At 35.2% G+C, this 20,203-nt stretch overlaps 3 protein-coding genes across 3 annotated transcripts in view; 1 reads left to right on the top strand and 2 right to left on the bottom strand.

Annotated features, from left to right (window-relative positions):
• LOC136824638 (sperm flagellar protein 2-like) overlaps positions 1 to 20,203 on the top strand; it is a 258,048-nt gene that overhangs the window by 60,882 nt on the left and 176,963 nt on the right. The gene's annotated exons all lie outside the window — the stretch shown is intronic.
• On the bottom strand, positions 5,895 to 11,241 carry LOC136824579 (uncharacterized). The gene is made up of 5 exons (XM_067080561.1): positions 10,852 to 11,241; positions 10,314 to 10,464; positions 9,330 to 9,575; positions 8,838 to 9,113; positions 5,895 to 8,006 (listed from the first exon to the last, which is right to left on the bottom strand). Exons 1-5 carry the CDS (start codon positions 11,230 to 11,232, stop codon positions 7,969 to 7,971), a joined length of 1,092 nt encoding a protein of 363 aa, XP_066936662.1. The 5' UTR covers positions 11,233 to 11,241; the 3' UTR covers positions 5,895 to 7,968.
• Positions 13,815 to 18,407, bottom strand: LOC136824597 (uncharacterized). The gene is made up of 5 exons (XM_067080585.1): positions 17,975 to 18,407; positions 16,266 to 16,395; positions 15,492 to 15,755; positions 14,967 to 15,248; positions 13,815 to 14,522 (listed from the first exon to the last, which is right to left on the bottom strand). Exons 1-5 carry the CDS (start codon positions 18,350 to 18,352, stop codon positions 14,494 to 14,496), a joined length of 1,083 nt encoding a protein of 360 aa, XP_066936686.1. The 5' UTR covers positions 18,353 to 18,407; the 3' UTR covers positions 13,815 to 14,493.

Genomic DNA, 20,203 nt, shown 5'->3' with positions numbered 1-20,203 from the left:
GTGAAAAGATGGCAAAATAAGAATATGAAATTTGAAGCCAGCATTAGTGTTGTTGAACGATTAAAGTAAATAACAAAAGTATGTACTGCTATACAAGCATTTAGTAAAAACTGTGCTAACATAGCAATCATAATCTTGTTCGGTGCTACCGGGTTGTTCGGGTGCTTGATGGCAAGATACCGTAATACGGAAATAGTGACCAACGTACTTATCCCAGAACATTGCGAGAATGAGGTTAGCATTAATGCGAAACTCATAAACCAGCAAGTGTAACCAAGGCCTAAGTGGACAATGATCTGTATAGGAACAACAAAAACACCAGCAATTAGATCGGTGCAGGAGTGATAGACAAATAATTTTTTGATTAATGAAAGTCGCGATTGTCTACGATCGGTTAACAATCCCCAAATTAATAACAAGTTCCAAAACATGATAAAACCTGCTATACATGGTCCAATATAATATGCGAAATTCAAATCGTTGAGGTTTCCAACAGGTGGAGGCCCTTCTCCTGGACCAGTACTGTTGGGCCATTGAGTCGCATTAGGTGCCAGTACCGAGGGTTGGGTTGAGGTTTGAGGTGGAAAAGGTACAATGTCTGAAATATCCATTGTTTGAAATAATCCAATGTAACATTCTGGGATGAATTCTTCAAAGTTTGGAAGTGGTAGTGGTTTAGTTTGGTTCATTATATTCGAATAATTTGTCAGTCAGTGAAATTCCATTTCTGATACCTTTTTCATTCTTTGATGTAGCTTTCACGTGTAGATTTAATATGTCAAGGGAACTAAAAATTATATGCAAAGTTACAAAGAAAAGTTATATGAAGGAAACAATGCAGAATTGTTGATGAAGGCCAAAACCAATTTTTCTAAAAGAAAAAGTTTAACAACTGAACCCAAAACTAGCGAAACCAATCTAAAGAAAAAATATACGACAAAATCAATGGTAAAGATCGTTGATGGAAATAGTTCAAACAAATATTCGAATACTACCACTACAACGATACATACACGCATAGAAAAAGTGGGTTAGGTACAGGTTTGAGAAATCTTATTATCGTTAGAGAGAAACTTGCTTTGATTCTTACCCTTCCATTTAAAAGCTTCAGACACTTTTAAGTGAAAGAACCTTCCCAATAGTATTCTATATTTCGAAAATAGACTTTTCTTGGCTTGGGGATATTTTCATCAAAACAGTGAACCAGCAGAGAAAGGTTATACGGAAAAGGTTAAGTAATTTCTCTCCCACAAAGAGGAGGGTTGAAAAACAATTTTCATCTTGGCCCTGAATAGCATGAATTAATTTTCTTAGTGGTGTACATGTAAATTTTGGCGGAATATTTTGAAGAAAATTTTAATTTAAATGAAAAAAGGACCAAACGTGAATTAAATTCGACCGACCCATGTCTAGAATTGGAAATCCCCTTTCTAATAACGTAGCACTCTGAAATTTTCGTTAATAAGAATCTCAATAATTTTCGTTTTAGCGATTTTCCTAACTGGCTTAATTGGATAAATAATGTTTATTTCTTAAAATTCTGTTTAATTTATCCTAATCCCTCGAATTCATTTTTTCCTCCTAATTTGGTCTTTTTGCAGCTAGAAAGCTATTATTATTTTAAATAATCGGCGCAGAAAATAGCTGGGAAAGCCTTTTACACGTTTTTTTTTATAAGAAAAAACTATATAAGAACATAAGGCTTCGAGGCCCAAAAATTTAAGAACATTCTAAGAACATTCTAAGGCTTTGGAGACTTAAAAACATGCGTTTTCTTAAGAAATTACAACAAAATGCTCAAAAAATGCTGAAAATAAGAACATTTTAAGAACATTTTTAGGCTTCAAATCCAAAAAACTAAGAACATCCGAAGGCTTCGAAAATTTTTGACGTTCTTATAAAAAAAAAACGTGTACATTAATTGAAAGACATTTATGAAAAAAACAGTACGAAAAAGTGGTTCAAAAACCCCTACAGTAAGAAAACCTTAAAAGAAACGAATTTTGGCGAGCAGAAAAAATTCTAAAAATTTCAAAAATTTCAAATTTTTTTTTGTAAGGCAACAATTTCGTTCATTTTTGCCCATCACTCATGACCACTAGTCTCTATTTCTTCAATGAATTTCTAGCTATATACAATATACCATCCCGCCTTCTTCGGAATCTAATATAAAACAGAACGACTAAGTATATGTGTGAATGTTGAAATTTTTAATAAAATCTAATTAGACCCTGTAAATCAAACATTAACTTTAAGGTGTCATTGCGAAATCAAACAGTTCGTATAACAAACAATCATAACTGAGTCCGCGGAAAACAAATTTGCACCAACTATTTTCACGTGAAAATGATTCAAGCAAACAAAAGGGAAACAGAAGCCGAAAAGTTTCCAAAAAAAATCTTGAATCCTTGAAAGGATTTAGATTGATCTAATTTGATTAAACATTTATTTTTAGGGGGATAACATCTAATTGATATGTGAAATAAATGTTTTTTTAAATAAAAAACCCAATTTATTCTAGTTTGAATTATTTTTCCAGGGAAAATATATAATATTTCCAAAAAGCACATGTGAGAAAGAAATCACGCGATAAAATCAGAAAATCTTCGATAGGGATTAATATTCCCATTTCTTAATGGCTTATTTTTAAGTCAGAAAATTCAACTAAAGTCTATTCACGATAAGTGTGCACTCTTTTTTCTTTTACCTATAACTTTTAAAGGAATTCTTCAATTTTTATAAATTTGGTATCATTGGAAAGATATTAGTGAGTGGAACAATTTGAAATAAAAAAACTTTTAAAAAAATTCTAAAAATGAAGAAGAAGAAAAAAATGAAGATCTTGTAGAGAAGTGCTATAACTTTCATTTTCACTGGAAAGATTCTTTGATTTTAGGAGATCATCACTGTGAAAAAATTTCATTAAAATATTTATTCAATATAAAGTTATGATACAAAGTTAATAAGTGATTGATCCCAAAAAACAGCAAAAAACGTTTTCAGACGTCAATCAGCTTATAACTTTGTTTGATATCTTTTGACTGAAGGATTATTTTTGAGAATTTTTTTCCCAGTGATGACGTTCGATGATTAAGGATTCATTTCAATGAAAATGATAGTTATAGCACTTTTCTACAAGATCTTCATTTTTTTCTTCTTCATTTTCATCTTCATTTTTAGAATTGTTTTAAAGATTTTTTTCATTTCAAATTTTTCCACTCACTAATATCTTTCCAATGATACTAAATTTGTAAAGATTGAAGAATTCTTTCCAAAGTTATAGGTAAATGAAAAAAGAGTGCACACTTATCGTGAATAGACTTTAGGATGGAAATGATATTACAATGTTTTGCCATGAGAATTTGTATATTTGATTATTTTCAGCAGGGATAAAAATTTGAGTGTAATTTTCTACTGGGGACTATATGGCCAATTTTTCTAGGAGTCCCACTGGGTCTGTGAGAAGGGGGTGTGAATGAGGGGTGTGAATGAAGAATTATAAGGCTGAAAATACGTCAACATCCCGGGGGGAGTTACCCAGGCAAGTGAAGGGTTTGGATATGTGCCGCCGTTAAGGGCTCTGATCATATTAATATTTTCATGAAGTGAAATTAATTTGATGAAGAAGAAAATGAAGACTTCATTACTTCAACTACTAATTATACTGAAGATTACTTCAACTTTGAGGACCTTATTTTGGTGAAGAAAAAACATTTTGAAATTTTTTTACATTAGTAACCAAAATAAAATGAGATTTTTGGAAAATCTTTCTAAAAGTTTCTTTATCTCAAATCTTGAAAGTAGTGGATTTTGACTAATTCTTCACCAGTTTTTTATCCCATTTTTTCGTAGAAAAAGAGTTTTTGATACATCAAATTTGCAGACAATTTAAAAGAATTTGAAAAAATGTCAATTCCCCATTGAAACTATAGACATTAGCGTTTTTTGTAAAAAAAAGGGTAATGTAACATTTTCTTAACGTCTTTTTAAACTTCATAACGTCATTTTTGTATGTAAATTCTTAATTACTCTTTACAAAATAAATTACCAAAAACTTGTAAAACGGAACTCGAAACAAGAACAAGAGTTTTATCCTTAAATCCCTTAACAAAATTTTCTGATTATGGTCCTAAAGGATGCCTTCTTTGGAAGCTGGCAGTAAGGGAAAATTTCAACTTTTTGTCTAAAAAAAATCAAAATTTGGTCAAACTATTCCCAATAAGAGCCATAAAATTCACAAAATTTCCTTTTTTTCCTCCTTTTAGTCCCGATAAGGGTTAGCCCCCCCTGGTTCAACATTCTCACGTTTGAAAGCATCAAAGGAATCTGCGATTGCTTGACTTGCTAATGCAAGAGATCCTACCATTAAAAAGACTGTTTTGTACTATTTCCTTTAATAGCTCATTGACATCAAAAAATCTAAATATTTGTAAACAAAGTTAGAGCTCTTTCGAGCTCTGCTGTGCAATTTTGTGCAATTTTGGTAGCTGAAAAATTTCAACTTCCAAAAGCGCGCGTGCGAGCTCATACAGTGATCAAATAGTTTTAGCCAACTATACAAAGCGGAAAACCTGAGTATCAACGTACGGTTGAAAACCCGACCATTCACGTACGGTGGAAAACCCGACCATCCACGTACGGTGGAAAACCCGACCATCCACGTACGGTGGAAAACCCAACCATCCACGTACGGTGGAAAACCCGACCATCCACGTAGGTGGAAAACCCAACCATCAATATGTTTATAACCGTGAAAAACTGGGATTCTTAACGACTGACTTTCTTCCCTTATTATTTGTTTTCACTTTTGCTGTAAAAAACTTTTTCTTTGTTCAAATTGGTGTCAAAAAGACCCGCATAGCATAAATCCGAATTAAAACATTAAAATTACAATTACTTGTTGCCTTTACTGCAAACAGGCGAAATGAAAAACCATTACACGTTTTTTTATAAGGCAGGAACACGTTTATAAGGAACCTGATGCTCAAAATGGTCCGAAAATCTAGGAATTGTTAAGGAACTGCTCAGGCTGAGAATAACAAAACAAGTCAAGTCACAGAGAGTTAAACTTGAATTTGCACACATTTACATAGCCTAAACGCAAAGATGACAAAATGTTGACGAAACAACGATCAATAAACGTCTCTTTTTACATTTTAGTCCATTGTTATACTTATGCATAAGTCACATACTTAGCGAATCCAATCTTAGCAGCTAAGTAAATAAGGAAACTGGATAAGGAACTTAAAGACTGAAATTCTCTCGAAAAATAAGGAGCTCCAGGCTCGGAACCAAGTTAAGGTTCCTTAAAAAAACAACGTGTAATTGTTAATTTCACTTTAGTGGCTTTCTGGGGTGGCTTTTCTTCTTCAAAATCATGACCACCCTGGCAGAATTACATTAAACTTGAACAGCAGGTGTATTTTGATAGAAGGGAGAATTTCTTTCTTTGTGTGATTGTGGCGAAAAATAATCAAAACTGATTTTCACAAGTCTGTAGTCTCGTTTTCAATCTTTGCATGAGCTATTATCACGATATCGATATAAAAATAGGGGGAAGTTTCTAGCGCAGATTGAATCAAATGATACAAAAGAGGAATTTCTTAATTGTAAACATATTCATAATTGGGCTGAACCTTGTCAAGGTGAAATAATTTTTGAAAATGAGTGAATATTGACCAGAAAATAGCTAAATAAAATTATTTTTCAAACCTTGAAGTGAGGGTGGACAAACTAAAATCAGTCTTTTACACCTGGAAGTTTTAGAATAACTGTTTACCCCCTGGAAAGATAAAAAACTTTCAATAGGATATCCTTCTTTGGATCACCCCCTGTAAATGTCTATCAACTCCATATTTGGATATAAAGTGGAATGGTCCAATGATGGCTCTTGTTAAAAAACGTGTATTTGCACAATCATTTTAAAATTCAAAATTAAAATACAAAAGTGCTTGAAAATTCAAAATTTAGATACTTTGGAAATACTTGCGTTAAATGTAAAATCAAATTGAATATTTATTTACAACACATAAATTAAATTAACGTCCAATCAAAGAAACTGGTTAGTCCTCAACTTCAGTTGAGCTAGAATCTCAGAATGTTTTTTTGTATGTCCGCTAACTTTGGGGCAGCGTAGTGAGTGGAATAATTGTTTTACGGAGCTAAAATTGGGCATACACCTTCCTTAGGATAAAACTTAGGGGAGGTTTATTAATTTTTTTAACATTTCATTTTTCTCGCGAGTTATTCCCATTCCTAGGAGGAGCATAGGATAATTTTTTCGCAATTAACGTGATTGGTTGATAAAGACAAATTTGTCATCGCTAACGAGACTTTTGTTGAGTAATTTCCAATGCTTAAGTTGCTAAAATTACCTTTTAGCTCTTCATTTTGGCGAGGATTGAATTTGGCGAATTTGGTGTTTTTTGATAAAATCCACCAAAATTTAACAAAAATTTCTTTTAGAATATAAATTTTATATGAAATCAGCATTTTAAATAAAAACCGATAAAATGCCAGGTAACTTTTGATTTACAAGTGCCTAAAACTTCCTCATCTGCCAATTTAAATATCTGCCAACGTTAATACAAAATAAAACAAAAAAATACGATGATATTTAAAACGTCCAAAAATAAAATGACGAAAAAGAAACAATTAATTCTACTGATAATTATTAAATATTTAAAAAAAATTCAGTTGCGACTGTCACCTTTCTTCTACTTTTTCGTCTTGAGAAAAGCAGAAGTGAATTCAGAAAATATTTTATTTCTCCTTCCTTCCCTTGAAACAATGTGGAATGGGGTTGGTCTAAAAAGCAGGGTAGCCAATTGGGGTAGCCAATTTGGGGTAGCCAATTGGGCTAGGTTGTGGGGTACCTAAATATTTTACAGACCAGAATAGAAATACCGAAAATGAATGCATAGAACCACATTTTACTGACCAGGGAGCATGAATCTGATTGATACTTAGATTGATCATGTATGATTCCAAAGATAAACAAAGATATAAATTACCACGTGTTAATGCAGGAGGAGTAAGAAATAGAGCTTCATTATAATAGAGCTATTTCAAAAGACCTTTTGTACCTATTATAAGCTGCCATATTTAAAAATTTTGAAAGGAAATAATTGTTTGAAACATCTAAACATGATTTAAATTAGATTAAACAATAGATTCAATAACAAAGGATTGTTAAGATATGAGAAGATTAGAGATCGTATGGCCCAAAGGCGATTCCAAAGCTATTATCATCGAATTACAGCTTCACGGAAAAAACAATTAAAAACATAAATAAAATCTAAATCTAAAATATTAAAAACTGTTTTGTATATATCTTTCATTCGGGTCTGTAAATTTTCAAACGAAGCCAAGAAGGAAGAAACAATGGCGCCAGGTCTCTTGAGAAGTAACAAAGTTCAGTTCCTTTGGAAAAAAGGCTGTTGTGGCTGAAGTTCGAAAGGAATCTTAAATTTTATTACATGGAATCATTAACAAGATGTTGTAATAGTTATTTCCACATGAAAACAGGTTTCAGATTTCAAAAGTTTAGGCAAAAAGAGGTACCCCATAACCTAGCCCAATTGGCTACCCCATTGGCTACCCTGCTTTTTAGACCAACCCATGTGGAATGCGCAACATTGTGTATATGATAATCAGACATTTAAATTTATTATTATTATCCCATTATTTGCAGCTTTAAGCCCCCTTTCCCTTTCCTGTCCAAAATCAGCTTTATAATAAATGTTGAAAATGAAAAGGGGTCGCATATGATAAACTTGTTGCAAATTTCTAAAATACCTTAAACAAAGGTGTGACAGTTATTTTTTTATTGATGGCCCCCAGCGGTTTGCGTGAATGCGTGAATGGGTATTTTTGGTTGCGTGAATGCGTGTAAATTGAAAAAAAAATGCGTGATTGCGTGAATTAAGGGTGCGCTTGGGGGCCTCATTGATCTTTGTTGATGTTTTATTAAGAACCATATCCAAAATAACCATTTCCGTTGTTGTCTGAAAGGGAACATAAAAGAACGTCTATAATGTCTATAACAAATAAATATCTAACATTTAATAAGCTCAAACTGGAAAGAAATTTCTTCCAAAACTGTTCGACTTCTGCGTACAAACAAACATTATCCATGCGCGTGTAGTCAGCCGTTAAAGCCTACTTTGAATTCAATCCTTGTCCCAATGCCTTATCTCTCTTTTCTTTTTTTGATCGATGAAGAGATTAGCGATCGAGGGTGTCTTGAAGTAGCCTAGAGAAACTTTTTTTGTCTCACTCCATATTACATTCCGTTCGGTACTCACTGGGGCTAACATATTTGTTTATTATTTTGCAGCTATGCTGACTCCGAGGACCTTTACTAATATCTTTACGTTTTCACTTAGTCAAAAAATTCTTGAACTTTTTACTGAAACTTTGTTGTTGCTTTCTTATTCTTGATATGCGTAAGTCAAGATGACGTCATATTATTCAACGGAAGCACTCGAAAAAAGCTGGATTTTGACCTCCGTGTTTCTATTTTTAGTAACAGAGAGAGGTCAAATCCCGGATTTTTTCGGGTGTTTCCGCTAGAAAAATGACTTACGCATATCAAGAATTTATAATCCGAAATACTTGCGCAGTCATTTCTTTAAAAATCTCTTTCTCTCTCTCTCTCTCTGTTTTTGTTCCAAGCTCTACCGCCCTGACGCCCTGACTCTGCGTATACATATTTTTCTGCGTTTACTGACCCTTTAACGGGCTATAGCATCGTCTACTCTGAGCACTGATTCTCACAATGTGACTTTCTGTTCGAGCAATAATAATCGGGATACAGAAAGCTATTAAAGACTTACCATCACAGTTCAATTTGTTCCAAACCATTTCTTTGTTTTTGGCCATGTTTTTGAAGGTTATTGAACATTTGCTCACTGCCTCCACTTTGAGTAAATTATCGAAAATGGTGCCAACAACTGTCGGATTTTCTGGATCACTAAAATTGACCTCACTGATGGTACCACGCAAAACCATATCCAAATTATTCAATTTGATTTTGAAACCTCCTTCAACTCCAATTTGACTTTTGAAAATCTTTCCTTTATCATAAACACCAACCAATTCTTTGATTTGAACTGAAATTCGAATATATATTTTATATTGTGATTTTGGGTCTTTATTTGTAATAATATTGTCCATTTTTGCGGACCCTAAACACCTATTTTCTAAGGAAAATTGATAAAAAAAGTCGCAAAATTTTTAAAATAAGAATAATTTAAAAATATTTTTTGGCTTAAAACTCAAAAAGTTAAGAACATCTGAAGGATTGTTATAAAAAAACGTTTACTCACTGTGATCACACTTTGATTGATTGAATTTGAATTTCGTTCCTTCATCATTTGTGAAAGTGCATGTCTTTGGCTCGTACTGAAAATCTGCAGCTCCATCAGAAAATGTACATCCTTGACCGTCTTGGTTATGGCTATAAGTACTTCCCATAAAAGAGATAGCACTTTCTGAAGTGACGGATATTATTTCAACAGGATTCTCACCACTAGACTCATTAATCAAGCTGGTTAATCTACATGTACCAAGTGCTATAAAGCGATAAAGAAAGATAACACATTGAGGCAGAGCTTACTCTTAGGTTCCAATAAACGCCACCCCCAATTGTTAATTTTTCGAAAGTTTTCCAACCCCCCGGATCTTATAAGGACCCTCCCGTTTATTAATTTTTAAGAATATTTTGAGCTGTCAAAGAGAAGCCTGATTTAAGCCTATATTTGCCTTATTATTGGATTTTAATAGAAGTACAACTTCCAAACCCCCGGAAATTAGGTCCCCCATTTATTAAAATCTCAAAAATTCCAACCCCCACCCGCTTATTCGAACCTCCCGTTTATTTGGAACCTATGAGTCTATGAGAAAGTCTAAATAACAAAATTCTACAAAACCACACAAAAAAATGTAGTAAAGAAGAAACAATATATCCGTTTCATGATGTCAGCCAATCACAGGCTGGCGTTTGATGATATCTGGCGTTATCAGTAAGAATTGAATTCTCTAAAATTCGACCTGTGAAGACAGACTGTAAAAAATTTATCGCTGTGTTTCAATGCCAATACTTCTCGAAAAATCGAAGACGGAGAGCAAATTCTGCTAATTCTAAGGTGTGAAAAAGATAAGGGGCACTGAAATTAGTCATCAACCCTGCTCTTTTCATTATATGTCTTACGACGACCCCAAAAAAATCGGCCCCTACCCTACCCTACAAAGCTACTTGTATATGATATGAAACGGGAATATTTATGTCGAACTAAAAAAACATTTCTCACTATTAGCATTAGGATCAAAGCAAACACCGTTGGCTGTTTGACCATGTCCCTCTGGGCATTTGCATTCATATTTTTCGCAATTATCAATACATTGTCCAGTACCACACGGGTTTTTACCAGACTCGCCAATATTCATACACACTGGACCAACCTGTTGAATCAGAATTTATAAATTCAGTTGACGCTCTCTATATCGACAAACTACAGTATATAAATTTTTTTTATTAGAGCATAAGGCTTCAAAGGCCAAATTTTTATGGCTTTAAACTCTGAAACTGTTCCATTCAACCTACCTATTCGAATCTCGTGCGATCTCGGTCAAAATATATTGAGAATTTTGGTTAATTCCTCGTTTTTAGCAATTTACAGCTAAGATCGTAAGTCTTAAGTCTAGCGTTAAAACTTTACCCTTCCAACCTAATTTAGAGCGCTTCCAAATCGTTTGTGGCTGTAAGATTTCATGGGAATTCCTCTTTTTTCTCAAATAATATGACTTTGATTGTGAGAGTATACAATACAATTCAAAAGTAAAACTTACTAATTTGATATCTGGTCTTGGACTGTAATGAAACCATCCTTGTTTGTTTTGATTTAATCGTTGTACATCATCAAAAATTTGATCAGGGAGTGCTGAAATCAAATCATCCCTCAAAATCTCACATGTTTGAGTATCTGGATTATAATTAATGGATTTGCAAGTTTTGCCTTGGTCGCCTTCTTCAAAGTGGACGCATCTGGATGTACATTGTCCGATTGATAATGGATGGTTATTCGGCATTCCGATTTTGCGATCCAACTTTCCATTTACAACCCAATCGAAGCTAACACCAAAAGTTTGACATTCATCTTCACGAATAACTTGACTGTGACAATAAGCTATTGACGCCCAAAGTGTGGCCACCCTTAGCCAATCCATCATGGCTGACGGTGAAAACTAAACTGACAAAATTAATCTTGATGACAAATATTAAGGGAAAAAATTTTCTTTCTTTTTCATCAACCGTAAATTATTGATGGCGAAAAATATTTGAATGAATCAATCGATCAATAAGCATTTTCTCCTCCCATCATGCTTAGCTAATTTTGACAAATTCTATTTTCAACTTTGTTGCTAAGGTAATGTGAGTTTATACCAAATTCAGTGTTGAGTGTTGTTAACGTTCATATTTTGAAATATTAAATTTCTATTGAATATTTTAAACTTCACATTGAATTGTTTTCCAATTCAAGACTATATCTTTACTTTTTAGCGCTTAAGTTAGTCATTTGAAAAGTTTGGAATTGATTAAGATTAAAATTTCCCCCTTCTTATTCCCCTGCTGTGAGTATCCACAATGCATTGGGTTTAAAACATCAGGGAAACAAAAGTATCAAAATTTGTAATCCTTTTCGACAGTAGTCGCGCCGCCGTTTTATTTCGTGTTTTATATTTTTCAAATTCTATATACAATTTTTTCTGTATCCAATCCAGCGTTTGCATGAAAACCATGCGGGCCGCGCAATAAATTATGTAGGAAATTAATGGTTTCTGATCCTACATTGGATATTTGACTTAAGCCTTCGGATGTACCACATTGTTGGTATGGTTACTTTTGTTCAACCAAAATCCGCACTGAACTGACTTTTGATTATCTTCACAGAGGCAATTTGTCATATCCCGGTCAACTAAAATCTTCGATCGGAGTTCTTTTTGGAAGTGGTACCCTAATGATAGCACTCCTCAATAGCGGTGCAATGCAATGATAGCACTACTCAATAGCGGTGCAATGCTAAGAATCTGCTTTCTTCCATCACTTGTCATCTATCACCGTTTGACGTATAGCAAAGATTTAACACTGCAATGGCTTATTCTTTTCTTCTACCCCTCTCCCCTTAGCCGCCGCCCAACCCGCTTCTTTATATCAGGCGGTGCCGAAGGCACCTCAAAGAATGAGGAGACTCTAGCTTCTAACTCCCTTCTAGATCCGGAGATATAAGCCTTTAAATTTTGAACTAGCGATTTTCTTAAAAAGACAGTGGCACTTAAAGGGTTAAAAAATACTCCGATCAAAAATGGCAGACTTAGCTTAGTCTGTTCTGGCCAACTTTAAAACCTTTAGTCTGAATCGACATGTACAAAACTTTAGGTAGTGGATGCCACCAGCCTTTAAAACCTTGAAAGGCGGCTATTAGTTTTCAATCATAAGAAGATTCACCGTTAATATATCTTTCAAATACTAAAATAATACAATAATGGAATAATATTAATTTGGTATTTTTGCTTCGTTAAATGATCATATGTAACCTAATACCCGGGAAGGGGGGTGCTTAGGCAAAATGGATGCCGGGTATTTGCGAACCATAAAAGGTCCCTTTTTCACACCCTCGAAAGTCCCTCAAAGGGATACTAAAACCGTTAAAAGCAAACTGAGTCCCTTCCAAAATTACGAGAATCAAAAATCGACTCATAAATGGTCATAAATTCTTGAAATTTGGACTAAAATTTGAAAATTTTGGCTGAAACTTTGGTGAAGTAGTCTCTCTAAAGTTAGCAATTTTAGCAACAAAATTTTTGAAATTCAGTCTATCTAAAAGTCGATTTTCAAACTTTGGCTCGGACATACCTGTCATCTCACAAACCTAGTATTCGCCTCCCCCCCCCCGGGTCTAATACATCGTTCACGACGTGCAATGTTAGTTATGTATAATAATAACGACACACAAAAACAAAAACAAAGAACGAACTAAAAATTAAAAACTAAAGATTCAGTAACAAATAAGATTTGAGAAATTTTAGACTGTTACGGTACGTGTTATAGTTTTAAGGAGAATTAAAATAAAACAAAGATTTATTATAAAAAATATTGATACCCTATTAGCTATTGGGAATAAATAGTTACAGGTAAATTTTCAAGTAATTTGTAAAGTTTTTTTGGTGAAATTTCTCGAAAATGTTTAAAATCTCACAATAGTTATCAACCACGATTTAGGAGCCTGGGCACGACTTCAACTCGGTCCTGCCATTTAACAGTTCATCTTGGGAGTTTTTATATTGTTAGCATGGTTAAGAACTTGCCAGCATAAATTGTATTTTCCCAAGCTTAATTGAGAATCAAGTAACTTCAGAAACACGATACTGCTTTGTTGTGTGGCAAGCACTGGTTCAATTATTTCTCTATCCCAGAATAGGAAATTTTCCCAAGAAGCCACTGGCGGGATTAATTCTATCTTACTGTCAACCCTGCTAAAATCTATGTGCTCAAAACAGTATACAGCAATGATGATCCCCATGGAGCGCACAGCTTTTATTGCACTGCTTATTGACTTGACGTGGACCAGGTGCTTATTGAGTCGGCGTGGAGCAGATGCTTATTGACTTGGCGTGGAGCAGGTGCTTATTGACTTGGCCAAGAGCAGGTGCTTATAGACTTGGCGTGGAGCAGGTGCTTATAGACTTGGCGTGGAGCAGGTGCTTATAAACTTGGCGTGGAGCAGTTGCTTATTGACTTGACGTGGAGCAGGTGCTTATTGACTTGGCGTGGAGCAGGTGCTTATTGACTTGGCGTGGAGCAGGTGCTTATAGACTTGGCGTGGAGCAGGTGCTTATAGACTTGGCGTGGAGCAGGTGCTTATTGACTTGCCGTGGAGCAGGTGCTTATAAATTTGGCGTGGAGCAGGTGCTTATAGACTTGGCGTGGAGCAGGTGCTTATAGACTTGGCGTGGAGCAGGTGCTTATAGACTTGGCGTATAGCAGGTGCTTATAGACTTGGCGTGGAGCAGGTGCTTATTGACTTGGCGTGGACCAGGTGCTTATAGACTTGGCGTGGAGCAGGTGCTTATAGACTTGGCGTGGAGCAGGTGCTTATAGACTTGGCGTGGAGCAGGTGCTTATTGACTTGGCGTGGAGCAGGTGCTTATAAATTTGGCGTGGAGCAGGTGCTTATAGACTTGGCGTGGAGCACGTGCTTATAGACTTGGCGTGGAGCAGGTGCTTATAGACTTGGCGTGGAGCAGGTGCTTATTGACTTGGCGTGGACCAGGTGCTTATAGACTTGGCGTGGAGCAGGTGCTTATAGACTTGGCGTGGAGCAGGTGCTTATTGACTTGCCGTGGAGCAGGTGCTTATAAATTTGGCGTGGAGCAGGTGCTTATTGACTTGCCGTGGAGCAGGTGCTTATAAATTTGGCGTGGAGCAGGTGCTTATAGACTTGGCGTAGGAGTAGGCGTAACTAAAAAAAAAAAGTATTGGAAACTTGTTACAAAAAGATTTATTTTTATCTCCATTTCCTTTATAAGGAGTATGGATAAAAAACGCTCTGTCATAAAACTAAATCTAAAACCCATGAAGAACCGTCACTTAGTCAAATCATCAAATCATGGTTATTATGCAAACTACGTAGCGCGCATGCGTCCACGCGTTTTAACATTTTCAATTGGGACAAGCTGGAGTTTTTACAAGCTCTTTCTTGATTTGGTTGGTCGTTAACCAGTAATACAACAATTTTATTGCTTTTTCTAAAGAATGCGTCATTTTTATTACTTCAAATGACCAATTACTGAAGTATCTTATAAAAACTCCAGAACGTCCCTTTCAATTAGGCTTTCAACGTTAAAATGTTGAATGGTTATAAAAATCAAGCCTTTTCAGGAGAGACTAGGTTCCAATGTCTTACCTGATGGTATTTGACAACCAATTTTTCTCCAGGTCATTGTTTCACCATCGTCAAACCTTTTTAGAATGATGGTACAATCGATTAATCCGGTCAGTTCAAATTGATTATAGAAATTCACTGCAATTTGAAAGTCGCCTGCGTCAGTTGTGGTGATTCCAGTAACGGTCCCGTCAAGAAGATGATCAAGTTTGTTCGATTTGATTCGGAAGCCGCCATGAATACCGTAACGGCTGACAAATATCTTTCCGTGGTCATACAGCCCAACCAGCTTTTGTGCTTCTTCTAACAAAGAAAATTTAAGGAATATGTTTGATTGAGCCTTTATAGCTAAGCTGTCTTCGTATCTTCTTTAAAGTTCACGACCAGGAGTTAATTTCTCTTGGTATAATGGGACTAAGTAAGACACTGTCTAGGCTGAAATAGACTTTGAAAAAATGAAGAATGTAAATGAAAAAAGAAGACTTTTCTGCCAAATTGACAAATATTGATATGCAGAAGGGCCTGTTAAATCGGTTAAATACATACTGTAGTCACACGTGTCAAGTGAATAAGTAAGCGAATTGTGTGAATCGTAGAATTGACATGTCTTATAAAGAAAGGAAATTGTAGATGCTCTAGTAGTAGATTCAACAAAAACGCATCCCTCTTCGGTTGGGTCCAATTCAAATGTGTATGTTGTCCCATCAACAGCTTCAATCTCCGTTGCAGTTTTGACATTCAACTTTTGATTGTTATCGGAAACAGTCATTTCTCTTCCAATGAAATTGTTCAATTTGCAGAAGCTTTTTGCTGTAATAAATTAATCATATGTTTACTTCAATGTACTTTGAAAAGGGACTATGTATAATTGGTTGCATATTTTTGAGTCTTTTTAGGTCACTCCCTCGATGGCTAGCCTCGTTAACTGTTTAATTCATTTTATCTCAAACTTTGACTTTATTTTGAAGCGAAACAAATGCTCGAGTGAGTTACGGCATGTCCAAAGTTTCTGCGGGAGATCCCGCGTTTCATTGTTTACAGAAACGTGGGTTGTGACGCCAGTTAAAAAGCGGCGTTCTGATTGGTTTATTTTCCCAGCAAAAATAATTATAAATGACGGTTAATTTAGACATCCTTGTATTTATCCAGTGTGTTCATCAAGTTCAAAAAATCTGTCAGAAGCCGTTGTTTCGAAAATGTCATAGAATTTATCTCTGCCTCTGTATATTACAAAGATGAAAATATCTACCTCTTATTTGATGCTTGAGAAATCTTGAACCCTTAAAACTCCCATGAAAATCACTGTCAAATGTAACTTACGATCTTTGAGTTTGCAGACGTCGTCCTCTTTCAATTGTTCAACATTGCATTCACATTTGAAGCTGTCACAAGTATCCGTACATTTGCCAACACCACATGGATTTCCTTCAGCTGCGCATTTCGGCCCAACCTTTTCAAAAGTAGAGGAAAATGAGTCATTAGATTCTTTGGATCATTGTACGACCAAGCATCGTATGCTCCTTCCTGGTTACTTTTGAGGTACATCTTTTCAAAAGTAGAGGAAAATGAGTCATTAGATTCTTTGGATCATTGTACGACCAAGCATCGTATGCTCCTTCCTGGTTACTTTTGAGGTACATCTTTTCAAAAGTAGAGGAAAATGAGTCATTAGATTCTTTGGATCATTGTACGACCAAGCATCGTATGCTCCTTCCTGGTTACTTTTGAGGTACATCTTTTCAGAAACTGGCACATCAGTAGGGTTAGAGCGCTATCCCTTGGAAAAGTGAGCTTAGAACTTTGGTAAGGAAAAAATTGTCGAAGGTTTGGAAACGGCAGTTTATCAGAACCCTCTCACTAACCTTTCCAACTGCAACTCCAATTCTAGCAAACACCTGCCACCTTTTCATCCCCATCTTCTGACATTAACTTGTTAGATTACTATAGTGTTATCTTTTTAGTTATCGAATCTTTTAGTGGATTCCCTCTAAAATACACCCGGGGGGGGGGAGGGATCAATCAAGGTAAATGATATATCAAACGTGCGGCACTTATGAGTCGTTTTTTTTCAAGGTTCAGCTAGTGCACCGTAAGGGTATGTTTTGACCAGTGCTGCACTGTAAGGATATGTTTTACCTTTACATGTGCATGTGTACATCTCCCATCTGTATGTCTCAAAAATTACCTTTTTGAAAGGGTCTGATAAGGTCTGACGAAGAGAATGAGGCAGAAGGATGTCAAACTTTTTAGAACGAGTGCCCCCCCCCCCGGGAAGACACCCTTACGGTTTGTCGGTTTTTTATGAATCCCTTCCTTCCTTCCTACCGATTAGGGTATTTGTTAGGGTTTTTAAATGAAACACTCGCTGAGCACTACAAAATTCAACAGTTTAACCCTTTAAGTGCCACGGTCAAGTTTTTTAAAGAAAATCGCTAGTTCAAACTTTAAAGGCTTATATCTCCAGATCTAGAAGGAGTTAGAAGTTCGTTTATAGTCCGTTGGATAGCTTAGAGTCCCCTTTTTCTTTTAGGCGCCTTCGGTGCCACTCGATTTAGGAAGGCTGCGCGGAACTGACTGAATGATAGAAAGGTAGCGGGTGGTAAAACTTCAAACTACTTCGCTTTGAAAAAATTAAAAAGAAAAGTCTCTCTAAAGGTCCAAAAAACGTCAATTCTTTTTCTCTCATTTCGAGAAAAGCCTTTCTGAGGGTGCCAAAAACGCCAATTTTTCCTCTCTAATGTGTCTAATCTCCTGACATGATATGGTTCTCTTGGACTATTTGTAATTTTTTTCGTAGCAGCATCCAAAATTTTTTAAGCCTTCAGATGCTCTTAACTTTAAGTTTTAAGTCTAAAAATGTTCTTTATATGTTTTTCTTTTTACCATATTTGGGTATTTTCATCCATCTAAGAAATCGGTAGTTTAAGAGTCCACAAAGTCTTAAAACGTTCTAAACTTGTTCTCAATATTTTGGTAATGGAATCCTTATGTTCTTATATAGTTTGTTCTTATAAAGTGTATACTCTTACCATTGTTGTGTTTGGATTAGGGCTGTAATGAAACCATCCTGAAACATCCTCAAACAACGGCGCTTCATCTTTGAATAAAATAGCAGGTACTGCCATGGTCAATTCTTTCTTAAAGACTTCACATTGGCTCAATGCGGGATTATAATTAATGGATCGACATTCTTTTACACCACGCTCACTCTCAAAATGAACACAGCTTGATATACACCGACCAAGACTCATTGCTGTTTTCGGAAATGTCATCTTACCGAACGTTAATCGGCCCTTCACAACCCAATCGAAACTTGTAACAAATAGTTGACACTTATCTTCACGGATGATTTGGTTGTAAACTTGTGGTATGGATGCAAGTATGCTGGCTATCCATAGACACTCCATCTTGTCTAGTGTGTGGCCTGAAATACTCAAAATTTTGACATATTAGAATAATTCTACTGCAGATTGTTAAAAATAAATTTGTAGAGTTGACTATTGAAAATCAATCAGTACTATTTGAATAATTAAACATGTTTTGACAGTTTCTTTGGTAATATATGAACACACATAGAACCACCGGCCATTGTACATTCAGTCTATGTTTTTGCGTCGGTATCTATCAGAAGGAAAATCTTTCATTCAGCCTCACTTGGTTTTTATTTAGCTCACGATATTTTTGTAGTAGCCTCAGAAAGATACAGTAATGAGATTCACAATCTTTTAGGCAACTATGACCGAATTCTGAACTGCTCAACTTGAAAAAGATTATGCCCAAATTACATTTTATTTTTAAAGTTACCGAAACTTTGTTCAAAATAAAGATAAACATTTTGACCGAAATGATCTTAGGAGTGGGCTATACAGGGTCATTTTCATTTTTTTCTTCAAATCATGTCAAACTAAATTTTCTTTAGCTCCGTATGGCATATCTAGGCAGGATCAAAAAGAATTTTTGAGATTTTTTAAATATAAAAAATTTGGGAGCCCCTTTTCTGGCCCCCTATTAGACTCATATAAAGTATGACAAAAAAATCCCCAATTTGACCTGGAAACCTTAAAAATCATTCAATTTTGCTACATTTTGGTACAAGTCCTCCTTGAATATCAATAATAACATTTTGTCAGTATTATTTAAAAGTTTTCATTATCGGACGTTTTAGGGCGTGGACAAACATCAAAAAGGGCAAAAAGGATTGGGTAGCTCTAGAAAACTTTGGAATGATATTTTTGCCCTAAAGTTTTGCATACCTACCCTCAGTTATCTATCTTGACGAATCCCGCTGAGAATATTTCCCAAAGTAAATTCGTTATTTCGTAAATAATTGTTTCCATGTCCGTAAAAAAAGGGGAAATATAGACGGGCTAGGGCGCATTCATAAATCGTGTAATTCAATTGAAATTCCCTCTAGAAATTGGTATTCTTGATCCAAGAACAGTTTTGAAGCCTTTCAGAGTCGAAATTCATGTAAAAGTTTCAATTTTCCGCTTTCAGATCCCTTTTTATATCTTCTCAACTTCACTGAGGTAGTGCTAAATTAAGGAAGTGTTTTTATCACATAAAGCAAATTGTCGGCAGTTCTACGAGAATTTACATTATTTCAGATATAAAAGAAGTGCTTACAATTCACAAACATAAATTTTGATAAATTTTCTATTGTTCAAGATCATAGAAATAAAAGGTTTTCAAGTTTTCATATATTTAGGACAAGAAGTCACTCCCTCTAGGTAGGAAAAATTAAATTTTTTAAGATTTCACAATTTACACTGACAAATCTTCACCTGAAGAGGTAATGTGCCAAATTTAAGCAGGAAAGAATGTTTTCTCGCCTTTATAGTCAACCCTTCCTCTTTTTTACCTGCGTAAAGCCTTCGGGCTACCCCCAAAATGTCCAAAATTATATTTCTCGAATAAATGTTTTGATATACTTTATTTCTGTCCCTGAGAAGTGAATGTGCCAAATTTGAGCGGAATTCAATCACTGTGTGTCTCATTTCCAACATAATTTGGGTAGTTGGGTAGATGGAAAAAGATTGATTTGAGGGCACAAATCTTAGTCTAGAAAAAGGCTTCCCACATTTTTTTTCTTCATTTTTGTTCAAAAATTCTATTTGATCCTGTCTACACTTATAACTTAGCCCTCAAAAAAATTTAGTTTGATGTTTTTTGAAAAATCACCCTGTATAGCCCACTCCATGAATTTCATAGCTTTTAAAGCACTTAAAATCAGTGTAAATGGAAGAACCCAAAATAAA

The sequence above is a fragment of the Clytia hemisphaerica genome, unplaced genomic scaffold (genome assembly GCF_902728285.1).
Source record: "Clytia hemisphaerica strain Z4C2 unplaced genomic scaffold, Clytia hemisphaerica genome assembly, whole genome shotgun sequence".
NCBI classification, from domain to species: Eukaryota; Metazoa; Cnidaria; class Hydrozoa; order Leptothecata; family Clytiidae; genus Clytia; species Clytia hemisphaerica.
Note: the sequence above shows the minus strand (reverse complement) of the source record. Positions and strands in the feature narration are given on the sequence as shown.

Excerpts from the sequence above, each read along its gene's own strand:
- LOC136824579 (XM_067080561.1), bottom strand. The coding sequence starts at position 11,232 with ATGATGGATTGGCTAAGGGTGGCCACACTTTGGGCGTCAATAGCTTAT. Across the intron at positions 9,114-9,329 it reads TCAATCAAAGTGTGATCACA|TTCAAATCAAAGAATTGGTT; the intron begins GTGAGTAAACGT and ends TTCGAATTTCAG. Across the intron at positions 8,007-8,837 it reads GAACAAATTGAACTGTGATG|ACAACAACGGAAATGGTTAT; the intron begins GTAAGTCTTTAA and ends GTTCCCTTTCAG.
- LOC136824597 (XM_067080585.1), bottom strand. The coding sequence starts at position 18,352 with ATGGAGTGTCTATGGATAGCCAGCATACTTGCATCCATACCACAAGTT. Across the intron at positions 16,396-17,974 it reads CTAATCCAAACACAACAATG|GTTGGGCCGAAATGCGCAGC; the intron begins GTAAGAGTATAC and ends ACTTTTGAAAAG. Across the intron at positions 15,756-16,265 it reads CGTCTGCAAACTCAAAGATC|CAAAAAGCTTCTGCAAATTG; the intron begins GTAAGTTACATT and ends AATTTATTACAG.